The sequence below is a fragment of the Theropithecus gelada genome, chromosome 20 (assembly GCF_003255815.1).
Source record: "Theropithecus gelada isolate Dixy chromosome 20, Tgel_1.0, whole genome shotgun sequence".
Taxonomy (NCBI): domain Eukaryota; kingdom Metazoa; phylum Chordata; class Mammalia; order Primates; family Cercopithecidae; genus Theropithecus; species Theropithecus gelada.
Genome location: NC_037688.1, coordinates 27034001 through 27050763, shown reverse-complemented (window position 1 = coordinate 27050763; position 16763 = coordinate 27034001). Strand labels below are relative to the sequence as shown.

The 16763-nt window shown below is 45.6% G+C and overlaps 1 protein-coding gene across 2 annotated transcripts in view; it reads right to left on the bottom strand.

Annotated features, from left to right (window-relative positions):
• Positions 1 to 10327: 10327 nt before the first annotated feature.
• UTP4 (UTP4, small subunit processome component) overlaps positions 10328 to 16763 on the bottom strand; it is a 43092-nt gene continuing 36656 nt past the window's right edge. For both annotated transcript variants that reach the window (XM_025369511.1, XM_025369512.1), the window contains exons 14-17: positions 15547 to 15642; positions 13534 to 13719; positions 11884 to 11994; positions 10328 to 10531 (exon numbers count right to left, since the gene is read on the bottom strand). In XM_025369511.1, coding sequence (XP_025225296.1) covers positions 10415 to 10531; positions 11884 to 11994; positions 13534 to 13719; positions 15547 to 15642 — 510 coding nt within the window. In that variant the 3' untranslated portion in view covers positions 10328 to 10414. The remainder of the gene's footprint in view (positions 10532 to 11883; positions 11995 to 13533; positions 13720 to 15546; positions 15643 to 16763) is intronic.

The window sequence follows — 16763 nt, the reverse complement described above, 5'->3', positions numbered from 1 at the left end:
TTTTTTTTTTTTTTTTTTTTTTTTTTTTGAGATGAAGTCTCCCTTTTGGAGTGCAAGGGAGGAGTGCAATGGCACCATCTCGGCTCACTGCAACCTCTGCTTCCTGGGTTCAAGCAATTCTCCTGCCTTAGCCTCCCGAGTAGCTAAGATTACAGGTGCCTGCCATCATGCTCAGCTAATTTTTGTATTTTTAGTAGAGATGGGGTTTTACCATGTTGGCCAGGCTGGTCTCAAATTCCCAACCTCAGGTGATCCGCCTGCCTCGGCCTCCCACAGTGCTGGGATTACAGGTGTAAGCCACCACACCCAGCCTGGAGATCCAATCTTTAAAGAGGTAGCTAAGTTAAAATGAGGTCACTGGGGCCGGGCGCGGTGGCTCAAGCCTGTAATCCCAGCACTTTGGGAGGCCCAGACAGGCGGATCACGAGGTCAGGAGATCGAGACCATCCTGGCTAACGCGGTGAAACCCCGTCTCTACTAAAAAATACAAAAAACTAGCCGGGCGAGGCAGCGGGCGCCTGTAGTCCCAGCTACTCGGGAGGCTGAGGCAGGAGAATGGCGTAAACCCGGGAGGCGGAGCTTGCAGTGAGCTGAGATCCGGCCACTGCACTCCCGCCTGGGCCACAGAGTGAGACTCCGTCTCAAAAAAAAAAAAAAAAAAAAAAAAAATATGAGGTCACTGGGGTGGGCTCTAATCCAGTTTGACTGTTGTACTTATAAGAGGAGATGAGGGCAGACATACATGCATAGAGGGCAGACCATGGGCAGATGAAGGGAGAAGATGGTCATTTACAAGGCAAGGAGAGAGGCCTCAGAAGAAACCAATCCAGCCTGGCAGGGTGGCTCATGCCTGTAACCACAGCATGTCGGGAGGCAGGAGTATCACTTGAGTCCAGGAGTTTGACACCAGCCTGGGCAATACAGCAAGACCTCGTCTCTACAAAAAAACAAAAAGCGGAAAAACAAGGCTAGGCATGATGGCTCATGCCTGTAATCTCAGCACTTTGGGAGGCTGAGGCTGGTCGATCACTTGAGGTCAAGAGTTCAAGACCACCCTGGCCAACATGGTGAAACCCCATCTCTACTAAAAATACAAAAATTAGCTGGGCATGGCGTTGCACGGTTGTAATCCCAGCTACTCAGTAGGCTGAGATAGGAGAATCACTTGAACCTGGGAGGCAGAGGTTGCAGTGATCTGAGACCGCTCCATTGCACTCCAGCCTGGGCAACAGAGTGAGACTCTGTCTCAAAACCACCACCACATTGGCCAGGCACGGTGGCTCAAGCCTGTAATCCCAGCACTTTGGGAGGCCCAGACGGGTGGATCACGAGGTCAGGAGATCGAGACCATCCTGGCTAACACGGTGAAACCCTGTCTCTACTAAAAAAATACAAAAAATTAGCCGGGCGAGGTGGCGGGCGCCTGTAGTCCCAGCTACTTGGGAGGCTGTGGCAGGAGAATGGCGCGAACCTGGGAGGCGGAGCTTGCAGTGAGCCGAGATCGCGCCACTGCACTCCAGCCTGGGCGATAGAGCGAGACTTCGTCTCAAAAAAAAAAAAAAAAAACCACCACCACCACCAACAACAAAAATAATTCTGCTGACACCTTGATCTCAATCTCAGACTTTTAGCCTCCAGAACTATGAGAAAATAAATTTCTGGTCTGGCATAGTGGCTCACGCCTGTAATCCCAGCACTTTGGGAGGCCAAGGCAGGTGGGTTGCTTGAGTTCAGCAGTTCTAGACTTGCCTGGGCAACATAGTGAGACCCCATCTCTACAAAAAAAATAGATCCTTGATTAAAAAAAAAAAAAGAAAGAAAAAGGCCAGGTGCAGTGGCTCGCGCTTGTAATCCCAACACTTTGGGAGGCTGAGGCGTGTGGATCACTTGAGATCAGGAGTTTGAGACCAGCCTGACCAACATGGTGAAACCCCGTCTCTACTAAAAATACAAAAATTAGCTGGGTGTGGTAGCACACACATATTACCCCAGCTACTTGGGAGGCTGAGGCAGGAGAATTGCTTGAACCCTAGAGACAGAGGCTGCAGTGAGCTGAGATCATGCCACTGTACTCCAGCCTGGGCATCAGAGTGAGACTTTATCTCAAAAAAAAAAAAAAAAAGAAAAAGAAAAAGTGACAGTTTGGGCTATTAAAAAAAAAAAATTAGCCAGGTGTGGTGGCGCACACCTGTAGTTCTAGCTACTCACGATGCTGAGGCTGGAGGACTGCTTGAGCCCAGGGGTTAAGGCTGTAGTGAGGTGAGTCAAGATCAAGCAACTGCAATTCAGCCTGGGCAACAGAGCCAGACCCTGTCTCAAAAAAAAAAAAAAAAAAAAGTTCTGTTGTTGAAGCCATCCCAATAGTACTTTGTTATGGCAGCCCTAACATACTTACATAGACCCCACGTCACCTATACAACAGCCTGTTTTTTGACTCCCTAACTTCCAGTCTCTTCTGCCCCTTACACAAATGGGCATTTTTTCTGTCATTCCATTGAATGTGTGAGTGACTCACAGCTGTGTTTTCCACTGAATGAAAATTCTGGACCACAGACTGGAAGGCCCACCCCAACTGGTCTTATTTCTCACTACATGTTGGCTCAAGGACTATGTATTCAAAACGACTTGTCTTTTCCACATACTTTCCTAAACTGCTTAGCTTCCTTCTGTGGAAACTACTCTATTTTGTGTGTGTGTGTGTGTCAGGGTCTTGCTCTGTTCTCAGGCTAGAATGCAATGGTGTGGTCCCGGGTCACTGCAGCCTCAACCTCCCAGGCTCAAGCAAGTCTCCCACCTCAGCCTCTCGAGTAGCTGGGAAACACAGGCATGTGCCACCACATCTGGCTAATTTTTTAAAAATGTTTTCGTACAGATGGGGTCTCACTGTGTTGCCCAGGCTGGTCTCAAGTTCAAGCAATCCTCCTGCCTTGGTCTCCCAAAGTGCTGGGGTTACAGGCATGAGCCACTATGCCCGACCTCATGTAGCATCATTGATCTACTTGCTTCTCTCTCCAGCTAGGCGGTGTAGTTCTTGAGGGCTGAGGCCATATTTCTCTTCCGTTTTTGGTGAGTTGCATATAGTAGCCACTCAATAAATGTATAACTGTTATTAAATTCTGTAACTTCCTAAAGACAATGAACTGACACAAAGCTAAGCCTGAATATCTAGATCTGTGCTGTTCAATATGAAAGCCATTAGCACGTGTAGCTATTTAAATTAAAATTAAAAATCCTGGCCAGGCACGGTGGCTTACACCTGTAATCCCAGCACTTTGGGAGGCTGAGGCAGGCGGATCACCAGAGGTTAGGAGTTCGAGACCAGCCTGGCCAACATGGTGAAACCTTGTCTCTACAAAAAATATAAAAATTAGCCAGGCGTGGTGGGGCACATGCCTGTAGTCCCAGCTACTTGGGAGGCTGAGGCAGGAGAATCCTCAGAAGGTGGAGGCTGCAGTGAGCCAAGACGGTGCCACTGCACTCCAGCCTGGGTGACAGAGTGAGACTCCATCTCAAAATATAAATAAATAAAATAGAAATGTTTTCTATTTGTGCTATGCTGTAAGATAGTTAGTAGGCACATGTGACTACTGAGCACTTGTAATGTTGCTAGTGTGACTAAGAACATAATTTTTTTTTTTTTTTGAGACAGAGTCTTGCTCTGTTACCCAGGCAGGAGTGCAGTGGTGCGATTTCAGCTCACTGCAACCTCTGCCTCCCAGGTTCAAGCGATTCTCCTGCCTCAGCCTCCTGAGTAGCTGGGATTATAGGCACATGCCACCATGCCTGGCTAATTTTTGTACTTTTAGTAGAGGCGAAGTTTCACCATGTTAGTCAGGCTGGTCTTCAACTCCTGACTTCGTGATCTGCCCACCTCAGCCTCCCAAGGTGCTGGGATTACAGGCATGAGCCACCTCATGCTGGCTTCAAACTCCTGACCTCATGATCCACCCGCCTCGGCCTCCCAAAATGCTGGGATTACAGGCGTGAGCCACCGTACCCAGCCTTATTTATTTATTTTTGAGACGGGGGTCTCACTCTGTCACCCAGGTTGGAGTACAGGGGCGTGATTATCTGTTCACTGCAACCTCTACCTCCCAGGCTCAAGCAGTTCTCCCACCTCAGCCTCCCAAGTAGCTGAGATTATATGCACACGCCACTACACCCAGCTCATTTTTGAATTTTTAGTAGAGACGGGTTTCACGCTGCCTAGGCTGGTCTCAAACTCCTGAGCTCAGATGATTTATCTGGCTTGGCCTCCCAAAGTGCTGCGATTACAGGCATGAGCCACCATGCCTGGCCTACTTTTCTATCATCACAGAAAGTTTATTCGACAGTGCTGATCTACATCATAAAATACCTTGAAATACTAAAAGAAAAAGACAACACGGCCGGGCGCGGTGGCTCAGGCCTGTAATCCCAATACTTTGGGAGGCCAAGGTGGGCAGATCACAAGGTCAGGAGATCGAAACCTACCTGGCTAACACGGTGAAACCCCGTCTCTACTAAAAACACAAAAAATTAGCTGGGCGTGGTGTCAGGTGCCTGTAGTCCCAGCTACTGGGGAGGCTGAGGCAGGAGAATGCCGTGAACCTGGGAGGCGAGCTGGCAGTGAGCCGAGACCGCGCCACTGCACTCCAGCCTGGGTGACAGAGCGAGACTCCGTCTGAAAACAACAACAACAACAACAAAGAAAAAGACAACACATTAGGGGAAAAAAGGAGAAAGGGTTACGAATATGTAATTCACGCAATTGGCCAAACATTCAAACACATAAAGTGAGCAACCTCATTAGTAAACAGGGAAATGCAAAGTAAAATGAGATAGCATTTTTCACCCATTGGATAGGCTAAAATTAGTCTACCAGTACATTGGTAAGGAATAAGGAAACAAATACTTTCAAACACTGCTGATGGGAAAACAGCCAGACTGAAGGCCAAATAAAAGTGAAAGAAAATGGACAAAGTATGAGCCACACCCAGGAATTGGCCCAAGAAACACCCGGACATGAGCACTAGGACACAAGGTCCTAGATTGTACATTACTACACTCTGTATGACTAACACAAAAGACTGCCCACATAACTCAATATTACAGCTAGATCAGGTGCTCAAACACCTTCCCCCTTCCCTGTAGCCTATGAAATGGAAAATCCTTTGTGTATCAAGCCTGCTAATCATCATGTTACAGGAAAGGGGTCCTGATCCAGACCTGAAGAGAGGGTGCGTGGATCTTATGCAAGAAAGAATTCAGGGCGAATCCGTAAAGTGAAAGCAAGTTTATTAAGAAAATGAAGGAGCCGGGCGCGGTGGCTCAAGCCTGTAATCCCAGCACTTTGGGAGGCCGAGACGGGCGGATCACAAGGTCAGGAGATCGAGACCATCCTGGCTAACATGGTGAAACCCCGTCTCTACTAAAAAATACAAAAAACTAGCCGGGCGAGGTGGCGGGCGCCTGTAGTCCCAGCTACTCGGGAGGCTGAGGCAGGAGAATGGCATAAACCCGGGAGGCGGAGCTTGCAGTGAGCCGAGATCCGGCCACTGCACTCCAGCCTGGGCGACAGAGCGAGACTCCCTCTCAAAAAAAAAAAAAAAAAAAAAAAGAAAATGAAGGAATAGAGGAATGGCTACTCCATAGACAGAGCAGCCCCGAGGCTGGTTGCCCATTTTTATGTTCTTTTCTTTTTTTTTTTTTTGGAGACAGAGCTTCACTCTGCCACCAGGCTGGAGTGCAGTGGTGTGATCTCGACTCACTGCAACCTCTGCCTGCCCAGTTCAAGTGAGTCTCCTGCCTCAACCTCCCTAGTAGCTGGGACTATAGGTGTACACCACCAGGCCTGGCTAATTTTTTTTTTTTTTTTTTTTTTTTTTTTTAGACGGAGTCTCTCTCTGTCGCCCAGGCTGGAGTGCGGTGGCCGGATCTCAGCTCACTGCAAGCTCCGCCTCCCGGGTTCATGCCATTCTCCTGCCTCAGCCTCCTGAGTAGCTGGGACTACAGGCGCCCGCCACCTCGCCCAGCTAGTTTTTTGTATTTTTTTAGTAGAGACGGAGTCTCACCGGGTTAGCCAGGATGGTCTCGATCTCCTGACCTCATGATCCGCCCGTCTCGGCCTCCCAAAGTGCTGGGATTACACGCTTGAGCCACCACGCCCGGCCTTTGTATTTTTTTTTAGTAGAGATGGGGTTTCGCCACGTTGGCCAGGTTGGTCTGGAACTTGACCTCAGGTGATCTGCCCACCACGGCCTTCCAGAGTGCTGATATTACAGGCATGAGCCACTGCACCCAGCCTTTTATGGTTATTTCTTGATGATATGCTAAGCAAGGGGTGGATTATTCATGCCTTCCTTTTTTAGACCATATAGGATAACTTCCTGACGTTGCCATGGCATTTGTAAACTGTCATGGCGCTGGTGGGAGTGTAGCAGTGAGGACGACCAGAGGTCACTCTTGTGACCTTCTTAGTTTTGGTGGGTGTTAGCTGGCTTCTTTACTGCAACCTGTTTTATCAGGAAGGTCTTTATGACCTGTATCTTGTGCCGACCTCCTATCTCATTCAGTGACTTAGAATGGCTTAACTGTCTGGGAATGCAGCCCAGTAGGTCTCAGCGTCATTTTACCTAGCTCCTATTCAAGACGCATTTGCTTTGGTTCAAATGCTTCTGACAATCATATTTATGATTGGGTTCCTACAACTGAGATAGTGGGGGAACAAGCTGAAGAATGCCACCTTGGCCTCTAACAAATCACTGTGTGACTATGGGAAAAATTACCTCTTCCCTTCTTGGTCTCCCATTTCCACGACTATAAAAATGAGATTGGCTGGTCATGGTGGCTCACACCTGGAATCCCAGCACCTTGGGAGGCCGAGGTGGGTGGATCACTAGATCAGGGGATCAAGACCATCCTGGCCAACATGGTGAAACCCTGTCTCTACTAAAATACAAAAAATTAGCTGGGCATGGTGGCAGGTGCCTGTAGTCCCAGCTACTTGGGACTGAGGCAGGGGAATCGCTTGAACCCAGAAGGCGGACGTTGCAGTGAGCCGAGATCACACCACTGCCTGGTGACAAAGTGAGACTCTGTCTCAAAAAAAAACAAGAGAGAAAAAAAAAAGAAAAAAAAATGAGACTGAGAGTCACATTTATTTTACAAACTCCTGCTTCACCACCACCCAGTAGGAATAACTTCATTTTTATCTACAGCATACATTGTGGTTCAGTATTAAGTAGCATTTAAAGAAATGGTTGATGCTCAAAAGAAAGCTTAAAAACCCCCAAATTTGATGGTCTCTATCTTCTAATATTCCAAGATTTTAGTTTTTCTTAGTTGAATTTGCTATACTCTCCACAGTACATGTGAATTATCCATTCAGAGATGAGTTTACTAACCAGTACATGAGAAAAGTGAGTTTTTAAAGCATTTGAGTCAGATTGGCAAAAAAAGACCTTTCCTGGGCTGGTTTCAAATCAGAATTTTTCTGTAGAACCCAAGAATGAGCAGAGGTATACAAAATGGTCAAAATAGAAACATAATGCCAAGAGGGAAACGTTTTAAATGTCTAGGTTACACAAATCCCCAAAGTAAAAACACCCTGAAACCCATGTACTAAAGCGTTCCCCCTTTTTTAATACTGGTTTTCCTCCCCTTCCCTTCCCCTCCCCTCACATCCCCTCCCCTCCTCTCCCCTGTCTTCCCCTTCCCTCCTCTCCCCTTCCCCACCCTCCCTTCCCTTGTTCCCTTCCCTTCCCTTCCCCCAAGTTCTCTAACTTGCTCTAGTCAGTTTCTGCTTCATTTGTATTCCAAGTTTTCTACTTAGGAAGAATTTCAAGGCCCAAAGCACTTACTTCCCATACCATTTAAGGAAGTCCAAATTACTGGCTGGAAAAGTTGAAAAGGAATGCTTTCTACTGTCAGAACTTTTACTTCCTCATTCAGATGATCTGTGGGTTCTCTCTGTGAGAATTACATCCTCCACAACCCACAAGATTTTAGAATTTAAGTAAGTCAAGCCATAAACTAGATTCCAGTTAACAAGGATTCTCTGAATTTACAGCTCTACAACTAGTGAAAAGCAAGTGAGTTAATTTATTATTTTATTTTGAGATGGAGTCTCGCTCTGCGTGATCTTGGCTTACTGCAACTTCTGTCTCCCAGGTTCAAGCAGTTCTCCTGCCTCAGCCTCCCAAGTAGGGAGACTGGGATTACAGGCACATGCCACCATGCCTGGCTAATTTTTGTATTTTTAGTAGCAACAGGGTTTTGCCATGTTGGCCAGGCTGGCTTGCCTGACCTCAAGTGATCTGCCTGCCTTGGCCTCCCAAAGTGCTGGGATTATAGGTGTGAGCCACTGCACCGGGCCACAAGTGAGTTAATATTTAAGGCATCCTAGCCTCCATCTGCTCACCAGCATTCAATGTAGACCAGCGACTTAACTTGTCATTTCAACCACTTAAAACATTTCTTAGAAAGGACAGGATCTTCAGTAAGCTAAAAAGGTCCCTAACAGTCCAGTCTAATCCAGACTGGAAAAATATACCTTACAGAAAAAAATTTATTCAACATGAGGCAAGTTTTTTTACACAGGTGACCTAAAAAGTTGCAGGTATTTTTTCTTTGAGAGAGGGTCTCAAAAAATATCCAGGCTAGAGTGCAGTGGCGTGCTCAGCCTCTTCCTCCTGGGGTCAAGCAATCCTCCCACCTCAGCCTCCTGAGAAGCTGGTACTACAGGTGCTTGCCACCACACCTGGCTAATTTTTGTATGTTTTGTAGGGATGGAGTTTCACCATGTTGCCCAGGCTGGTCTCAAAGTCCTCGGTTCAAGCGATTTGCCAGTCTCAGCCTTCCACAGTGCTGGGATTACAGGTGTGAGCCATGGCACCCAGCAGGTATTTGTTTAAATTACTCCTATCACTGTAAAACCTAACAAGTAGGACAGAGGCAAACACATCTATTATAAATCTTATCATATCTGTTCTTTCTTATCAAACCTAAAATAGACTGTCCTTTATGTGATCAATTATTGGGCTCTGTTTATCTCTCTTATAATCTCTCTCTCTCTGTTAATTCTCCCCCCCTACATCTACCTTAAATCCTCATTTATTTTCCCTTTCCAGAATGGAGGGTGGGGCTAATCATAGCAAAATGTTTTTCACCAACCCTTCAGTCATGATGTCACCAGAACCCACACACTTCTCTACCCACACTTCAGCCGTCCATCCCCAAAACAAACAAACAAAAAGCACACATACTGGGTTTCCACGGGCATGCAACAGAATACATCCCGAGACGGGAAAGAAATCTATCTGCTCAGTTCAGTTAACTAGAGTTCTTCACTTTGTAATTTAAAGATCACATTAAAACTGGCCAGTTGATAACACACGTGGGAGTAACAATGTCAGAGCAGGTAGAAGAGAATGAAAAATGTGAAATACATGGTAGGCTCTCGGGTCCCCACCTCTACTCTTACTCCCTAACAAAATTCCTGCCTAGTGTTTCCTTTTTTTTTTTCTTTTTTAAGAGACAGGGTCTTACTATGTTGCCCAGGCTAGAGTGCAGTGGCTATTCACCCGTGATCATAGCACATTATGGTCTCAAACTCCTGAGCTCCAGTGATCCTCCCGAGTAGTTGGGACTACTGATGTGTGCCCAGCTCCTGTATCTTTTTTTTAAATATTGTATTTCTTTAGAGATAGGTTATCTCTATGTTGCCCAGGTTGGTCTCTGGACTCAAGTGATGCTCCCACCTCGGCCTCCTAAAATGCTGGGATTACAGGCATGAGCCACCACGCCTGGTCCTTCCATACTTTTGAAACCAGCATATAACAGGTAAAAAGGCAGTTAATGGGGCTGATAACCCAAGCTTCTTTTCCTTTTAAATAAAATTAACCGCTGACTGCCAAAGGTCAAAGGCATCTATTTTTCAGATGGAGCACTCCCTTATAATGCTGGAGTTGAAATTCTTCCTTGAACTCTAAGGCTGATTATGGTTATTAGTGGTCAGGCTATCCTGAGTAAGTAATTACGGTCCTCTGCCCTCCAGGGCGAGGATGGGCAGATTCCATGCTGTTGCTTAGGCTGGGGGCTGGCAGGAAGTGAAGGCCATCAGCCCTCTGAAGCCTTAGGCGTGTAATAGGGAACAGAAGGCAAGTATCTTTTCTTCTGAGATTGCGGCCTACAGAATAAGCAGGACCCTATCAACATTAGATGAGTTTGCAGCTACTCAGCACATTATCCCAAATACAAATAACTCATTTGGAGTTTCCATTCACTTTCATTCAATGAAGAGAAACGACTGTCCATTATCTTGGAAAAAAATATTTATAATGCCTAGTCCTCAAGAATAACTTGTTTTATTACCATGATTTGTGAAAAGCGACAGGGTAGACAGTTCAAGGAAGGACACAGACAGTGCCCTGTTTTAGGTTCCAAATTTCTTCTTTTTAATGGGTGGTGGGAGCTGAGCAATGATGTCATCCAGAGGCCGTTCCACTGCCACGAGTGTTCTTTCATCCAAAAGATCCATGAAGAGTAGAGGCTGCAGAGGGATGATAATGATTCTATCAGGACTTACAATCCAGGGCTAGTCCTGAATGAACTGACTATAGGTAGACACCATCTAAACTAAAAGGTTAGCCTAGTTCAAGGCTCAAATGATTTAAATGTCTTGACAATTTTTCCTGCCCTGGGACTCAAAATAGTTGGAACGCATAAAAGCTTTTTTTTCTTTTTTAGAGACGGGGGTCTTGCTATGTTGCCCAGGCAAGAGAGCAGTGGCCACTCATAGACATGATCAACGTGCACTGAAGCCCTGAACTCCTGGGCAATGATCCTGCCTCAGTCTCCTGAGTAGCTGGGACAATAGGTAGGTGTGCACTGCTGCACCTGGCTCAAGACTGGGAACTTAACTGAGTTTACTCATAAAAGGTCTCAGCAGGATTTTTTTACATTTCTCTGGATAGAAAATCTATGCTTCTTATATCTCAAGAATCAGTGTTAGGCAAGGATTTTAAAGCCTAAATTATTATTTTTTTTAAGAGATAGAATCTCGACGTCACCCAGGCTGGAGTACAGTGGTGCAATCATACTCACTGCAGCCTTGAACTCCTGAGCAGAAGCTATCCTCCCATCTCAGCCTCTTGAGCAGCTGGGACTACAGGCATGTTCCACCACACCCAACTACTTTTTGTGTGTGTATATATATATGTATATATATATTTTTTTGTAGAGACAGGTTCTCACTATGTTGCCCAGACTGGTCTTGAACTCCAGCCTCAGCCTCCTAGAGTGCTGAGATTATAGGAGTGAATCACCATACCCAGACTAAGGCAACTGACAACTGGCAAGTTATAAATGCATCAAGAAGCTAATCACATTTGAGTAATTTACAGACCTCGCCTCTTTTTTGTTAATAGTGATGGGGTTTTGCCATGGTGCCCAGGTATTTGAGTAGTGCCCAGGTTGGTGCCCAGGCTGGTCTTGAACTCCTGGGCTGAGGAGATCCACCTGCCTTGGCGTCCCAAAGTGCTGGGATTACAGGTATGAGCTACCAAGCCCAGCCTGCTTGACATTTATCCTATGGAACACTCCAACAAGCGAAATTTAAAGCCAGGTTTCACGCCAACAAAGACTCTACCTCAGTGCCAACGTTTCTCACTACTTACGCATTTCATTTTGGTTAAGTATGATGTGCCTGCCTCTAACCTACTAAGGCAAAAACAATAAAACATATACAAGGGACAGCCAGCTTCAAAAAGGTGATTTGTTTCCCACAATCCAGGTTCTCTGCATGGAAACTGAAGGTGCTCTTATCTTCCGATTGTGGAGTTTATTACATTTTGATATCACAAAGGAACCAACTATCCAGAATAACAACACAAGATGTTTTACCTTATATATCTTAGAAATTTTAAAAGCATGAGCTGTGCGCCTCCGGATGACATCTGATTCATTCGTGGGAGGAAATGGATTGTAGAGTAAGGTTTTGTCATTTGGAAGGGGCTAAAAAGACAAAGATACATTGTTTAAATGGTTACTTCTATTGGGCTTCCACAGACCAAAGATCTGTAGTGCATTTTTAGCCCAACATCATCTTCTAACCATCATATATATTCAGTACCTCCCTGACATTTGTTAATTCAGGAAAACAGTTGTAGCCATGATACTTCTATTCAGAAAAACTAGGGGGGAAAAAAGAAGAAAAGGAGAAAGAGGGAGAAAGAGCTGAAGCTACTCTTGCAGCCACACCACAGAGGGTTGGGAGTATGAGGCTAACAGAGCTTGTTACTCCATGCAGCAAGATCAAAGGGCCCTTCTGGGGCTTTTGGCCTGTCTCATCAGTAACACTTGGTCAGAAAGGAACAAACTGGCAAGTGCAGGATCTCAGCCCACACAGGCTCTGTGCTTTCTAGACTCTCCCCCAACCAGATCATAGACTGGACAAGTGACTGAAGTTCTCCCCAGGCAAAACGTCAACACAAACCACCCCTGCTGATGTCACTGACACCTCGAGGTGGCCTCTGGCCAAACAGATGATATTTTGTCTCTGACTTCCTTGGGAAATAGCTATGCCTACTATAGGGAAGCGATGAACTTAAAACCAATGCTTGGGAAAAAATGATCTGTGCTCAATTACAAGAGGCAAGAGAGTGGGAGGGGCCCTTCCTGTATCACTCATCTTGCAGAAGGCACTTGTCAGCCAGCTCTGCTTCCCACACCCAGAGGTCGCAGGGCCCACGAGATGATTCCAATGACACATCCCTGTGCACACCTCCTTTAGAGCCATCTGCTGCTTTCCCCCACGTTCCTTCCACCCCCACCTTCACAGACACACCAAAACACCATGTCATGGTTGTAATCTAAACCCAAAGTGCAGGACAGGCATGGCCACAATGCTTCTAGGAAACAAAGCACCTACCCAGAAAAGACATAAATTCAGGGTGAATCAAAACAGCAGATGGCAAAGAGGACAGAATCTAAAACTGAAGAAAATGCTCATATCCCATCTAAATCACAGCCATGAAGAATTTTCCTAGCTAGGTTTTTCGGAGATGTTGAGACCAGTTCCTCAAGCCTGCAGACAGCATTTCAGTAGCTTCAGCCAAGGGGTACAGAGGTCAAAACCTCAGCCTGTACCTCCTTTAATGAAATCATGTTATTCAGATATCCCAGAGTTCAAAGTTGGAAGCAAGTTACCCAAATCACTGATTCTTCCTGATGAGGGTCACCTTCTGAATACTGGCCTAATCACTTTTCTGTGTAAGATTTATGTGCTCACTGGCAAAGCAGAGAAATAGTCAAATCAGCAAAAGCCAGTACACAAAGGCCAGCCCCTTCCCTGAGAACCTCCCGAAGAACTGTGGGAACACAAACCAGGGAAAAACAAAGGCCTCTCTCCTCCAAGAAATGTACTAGCTACCTCTATTCTGATTTACTAGCTACTTTTATTCTGATTCTCCTTCCTCTTATCTTATTGTACTTGTTGCTTTTAGAACTTGAAGATTCAGAAGAAGATTTGGGAGGTAGCAGTGAAGAACTCACCAATGACTTGTCAATGATGCAGAACATGTAGGCATCATGGAGAAGGATGTGCATCGGTCTCTTGGGATGAAAACTGATGTGTGTGATAGGAGTATCCCTTTGGAGCCAAAGGTGGTGAAAGCCCTGCTTCTGGACAGTCCGGCTCCAATCTGTATACTGTTTGTCTGGGATGCTATACTCAAATACCTGAGGAAGGACATGACACAGAGAAATGCAGGCTGGTACTCAGAAAGACCAGAAGGGCATTCTCATTCCTAACCAGAAAGTATCTACACAAACCTTCGGCTCCCACCACTCTTTTTTTTTTTTTTGAGATGATGTCTTGCTCTGTTGCCCAGGCTGGAGTTGGAGTGTAGTGGCTTGATCTCGGCTCACTGCAAGCTCCGCCTCCCGAGTTCAAACCATTCTCCTGCCTCAGCTTTCCGAGTAGCTGGGACTATAGGCACCCGCCACCACGCCCAGCTAATTTTTTGTATTTTTAGTAGAGACGGGGTTTCACCGTGTTAGCCAGGATGGTCTTGATCTCCTGACCTCGTGATCTGCCTGACTTGGCCTCCCAAAGTGCTGGGATTACAGGCATGAGACACTGCGCCTGGCCCATCTTTTCAGAGCTATTTTATGCACATAATACATAGTGTCCTGTATCTTGCTTTTCTTGCTCAGTGTTATATCATGGAGACTGACCCACATTAATATACATATACATCAGTCATGCCCATTCTGAAACATACAATACTCCACTCATTTTATGCATGTATCATGATTTACTTATCCAGTCTGCTTAGTGGACATTAGCTTGTTTCATATCTTTGTCTACTACAACAAAGTTGCAATGAACTGTCTCTGTATAAATGTCTTTTTGCACAGCTAAAAGCATATATATATATATATATATATATATATATATATATGAACTCTTAGAATTGAAATTCCTAAGTCAAAGATCATGTGGACTTAAAAAATTTTAAGATATTGCCAAAATGTCCTCCAAAATGGTTAGGATAATGTTCACAATGTGTGAGAGTACTGTTTCCCTACACCCGCACAACACTCTATATTATCAAGTCTTTGATCTTTGCTAATCTAACAGATATAAAAGACTTCCCATCAGTTTTACTTTCAGAAGCACTTAAGGGACTAAGTGCCAGTAAAAGGTATCGGGGGGAACATTATCATTATGTGGGACAAAGGCAAACATGTGGCTTCACTACTCTTTCAGTCTTTGGTCAAGGACTTAAATCTATAAAACAGAGATTTCACTTTTTGGACAGTGCGTATGTGTGTGCATGTTTGAGTGTAAAAACTGACCATCAAAGCAGTAAGCATCATTTGCCTAGCAGTCTACTTAAATGTGCTTCCCAGATGACATTTAATCTTTCCAACAGCTCATGGAGGTAGATATCATCTCCAATTTTACGGATGAATTATTGATAACTCCCTAATATAATTATTATTTCCTAATGTATTCTACAGCCCAGGTTTTGTTTTTTTTTTTTCTTTTTTTTAAAGATCTCCTTATAATTAATCTCCTTATAAATTGGTATAGAAAAAAGTAGATTAGGTTCTAATTTTGGCTGAGATTAGGTACCTGATCTTACTAGTGCTTGATTTCCTCATCGGCAAGGGTAAAGGTGAATGATACAATCTTTTAGTCACTTTCAACTCTCAAAATCTTATTCCATCCCATACCCAGTTTAACACCCAAGCCCATGTCATCTCTCCTCTAAAACAATCAGGAAAATGAGTACTTCAAAACTCCTCCTCCCTCTTGTGATTCTTTACTCTAGAATCTTAGCACTTCTCCATTTAAACTGCATCCCATCAACCCAATGCATATTGCTGGCCTATGATGAGCCCAGACAGGCAAGGAAGCTTTACTTACTTCACACAGGAGAAAACTACCTTATATCCTCCAACACCTTCAAAGAAAGGCTCCCTGTAACTGCCTAATATCCCAGCTTCCAGGTTACTATCCAGCAGGAAGGCATCAGAAAGCACTGGAATCTCCCTTACCTGCTGGTCCGAATGAGCGATGACAAGGTTGTTGGTATTGGGGGCAATGGCCATAGCAGTCACTGGGAAATTGTAAGCAGGCACCGTGCAGTGAAGCTGGGAACGAATAACAAACACAAGGGGCAACTCTAAGTGACACTTTTCCTCAGCAAAGACTGAATGGTCTAGGTCAGGGGTTTAAATAGTGCTCCTCAGAACTCAAAAGGGTTCTAGGGAAGTTCCATAAATTTCAGGCATTTCCCCAACCAATGAACTTTCAGTTCTTTACTTTTTCTTTTTTTTTTTTGAGATGGAGTTTCACTCTTGTCACCCCGGCTCGAGTGCAGTGGTGAGATCTTGGCTCACTGCAACCTCCGCCTCCTGGGTTAAAGTGATTCTCCTGCCTCAGCCTCCCGAGTAGCTGGGCTTACAGGAGCCTACTACCACACCTGGCTAATTTTTTGTATTTTCTTTTTTTTTTTTGAGATGGAGTTTCACTCTTTCTCCCAGACTGGAGTGCAATGGCATGATCTTGGCTCACTGCATCCTCCACCTCCCAGTTCCAAGGGATTCTCCTGCCTCAGCCTCCCGAGTAGCTGGGATTACAGGTGCCCGCCACCATGCCCGGCTAATTTTTGTATTTTTAGTAGAAACAGGGTTTCACCACGTTGGCCAGACTGGTCTTGAACTCCTGACCAAGGTGATCCACCCACCTCGGTCTCCCAAAGTGTTGGGATTACAGATGTGAACCACCACACCTGGCTTAATTTTTGTATTTTTAGTAGAAACAGGGTTTCACCATGTTGGCCAGGTTGGTCTCCAACTCTTGGCCTCGTGATCCACCCACCTCGGCCTCCCAAAGTGCTGGGATTACAGGCGTAAGCCACTACACCAGTCCTCATTTTCTTAAGAAAGCCTATTGGTTGGCCAGGTGCTAAAAAATTAGCCGGGCATGGTGGCACGCACCTGTAATCCCAGCTACTCAGGAGGATGAGGCAGGAGAACTGCTTGAACCCAGGAGGCAGAGGTTGCAGTGAGCAGAGACTGTGCCACCACACTCCCGCCTGGGCAACAGTGCGAGACTCTGTCTCAAAAAAAAAAAAAAAGGCCGGGCGCAGTGGCTCATGCCTGTAATCCCAGCACTTTGGGAGGCCGAGACGGGCGGATCACGAGGTCAGGAGATCAAGACCATCCTGGCTAACACGGTGAAACCCCGTCTCTACAAAAAATTAGCCGGG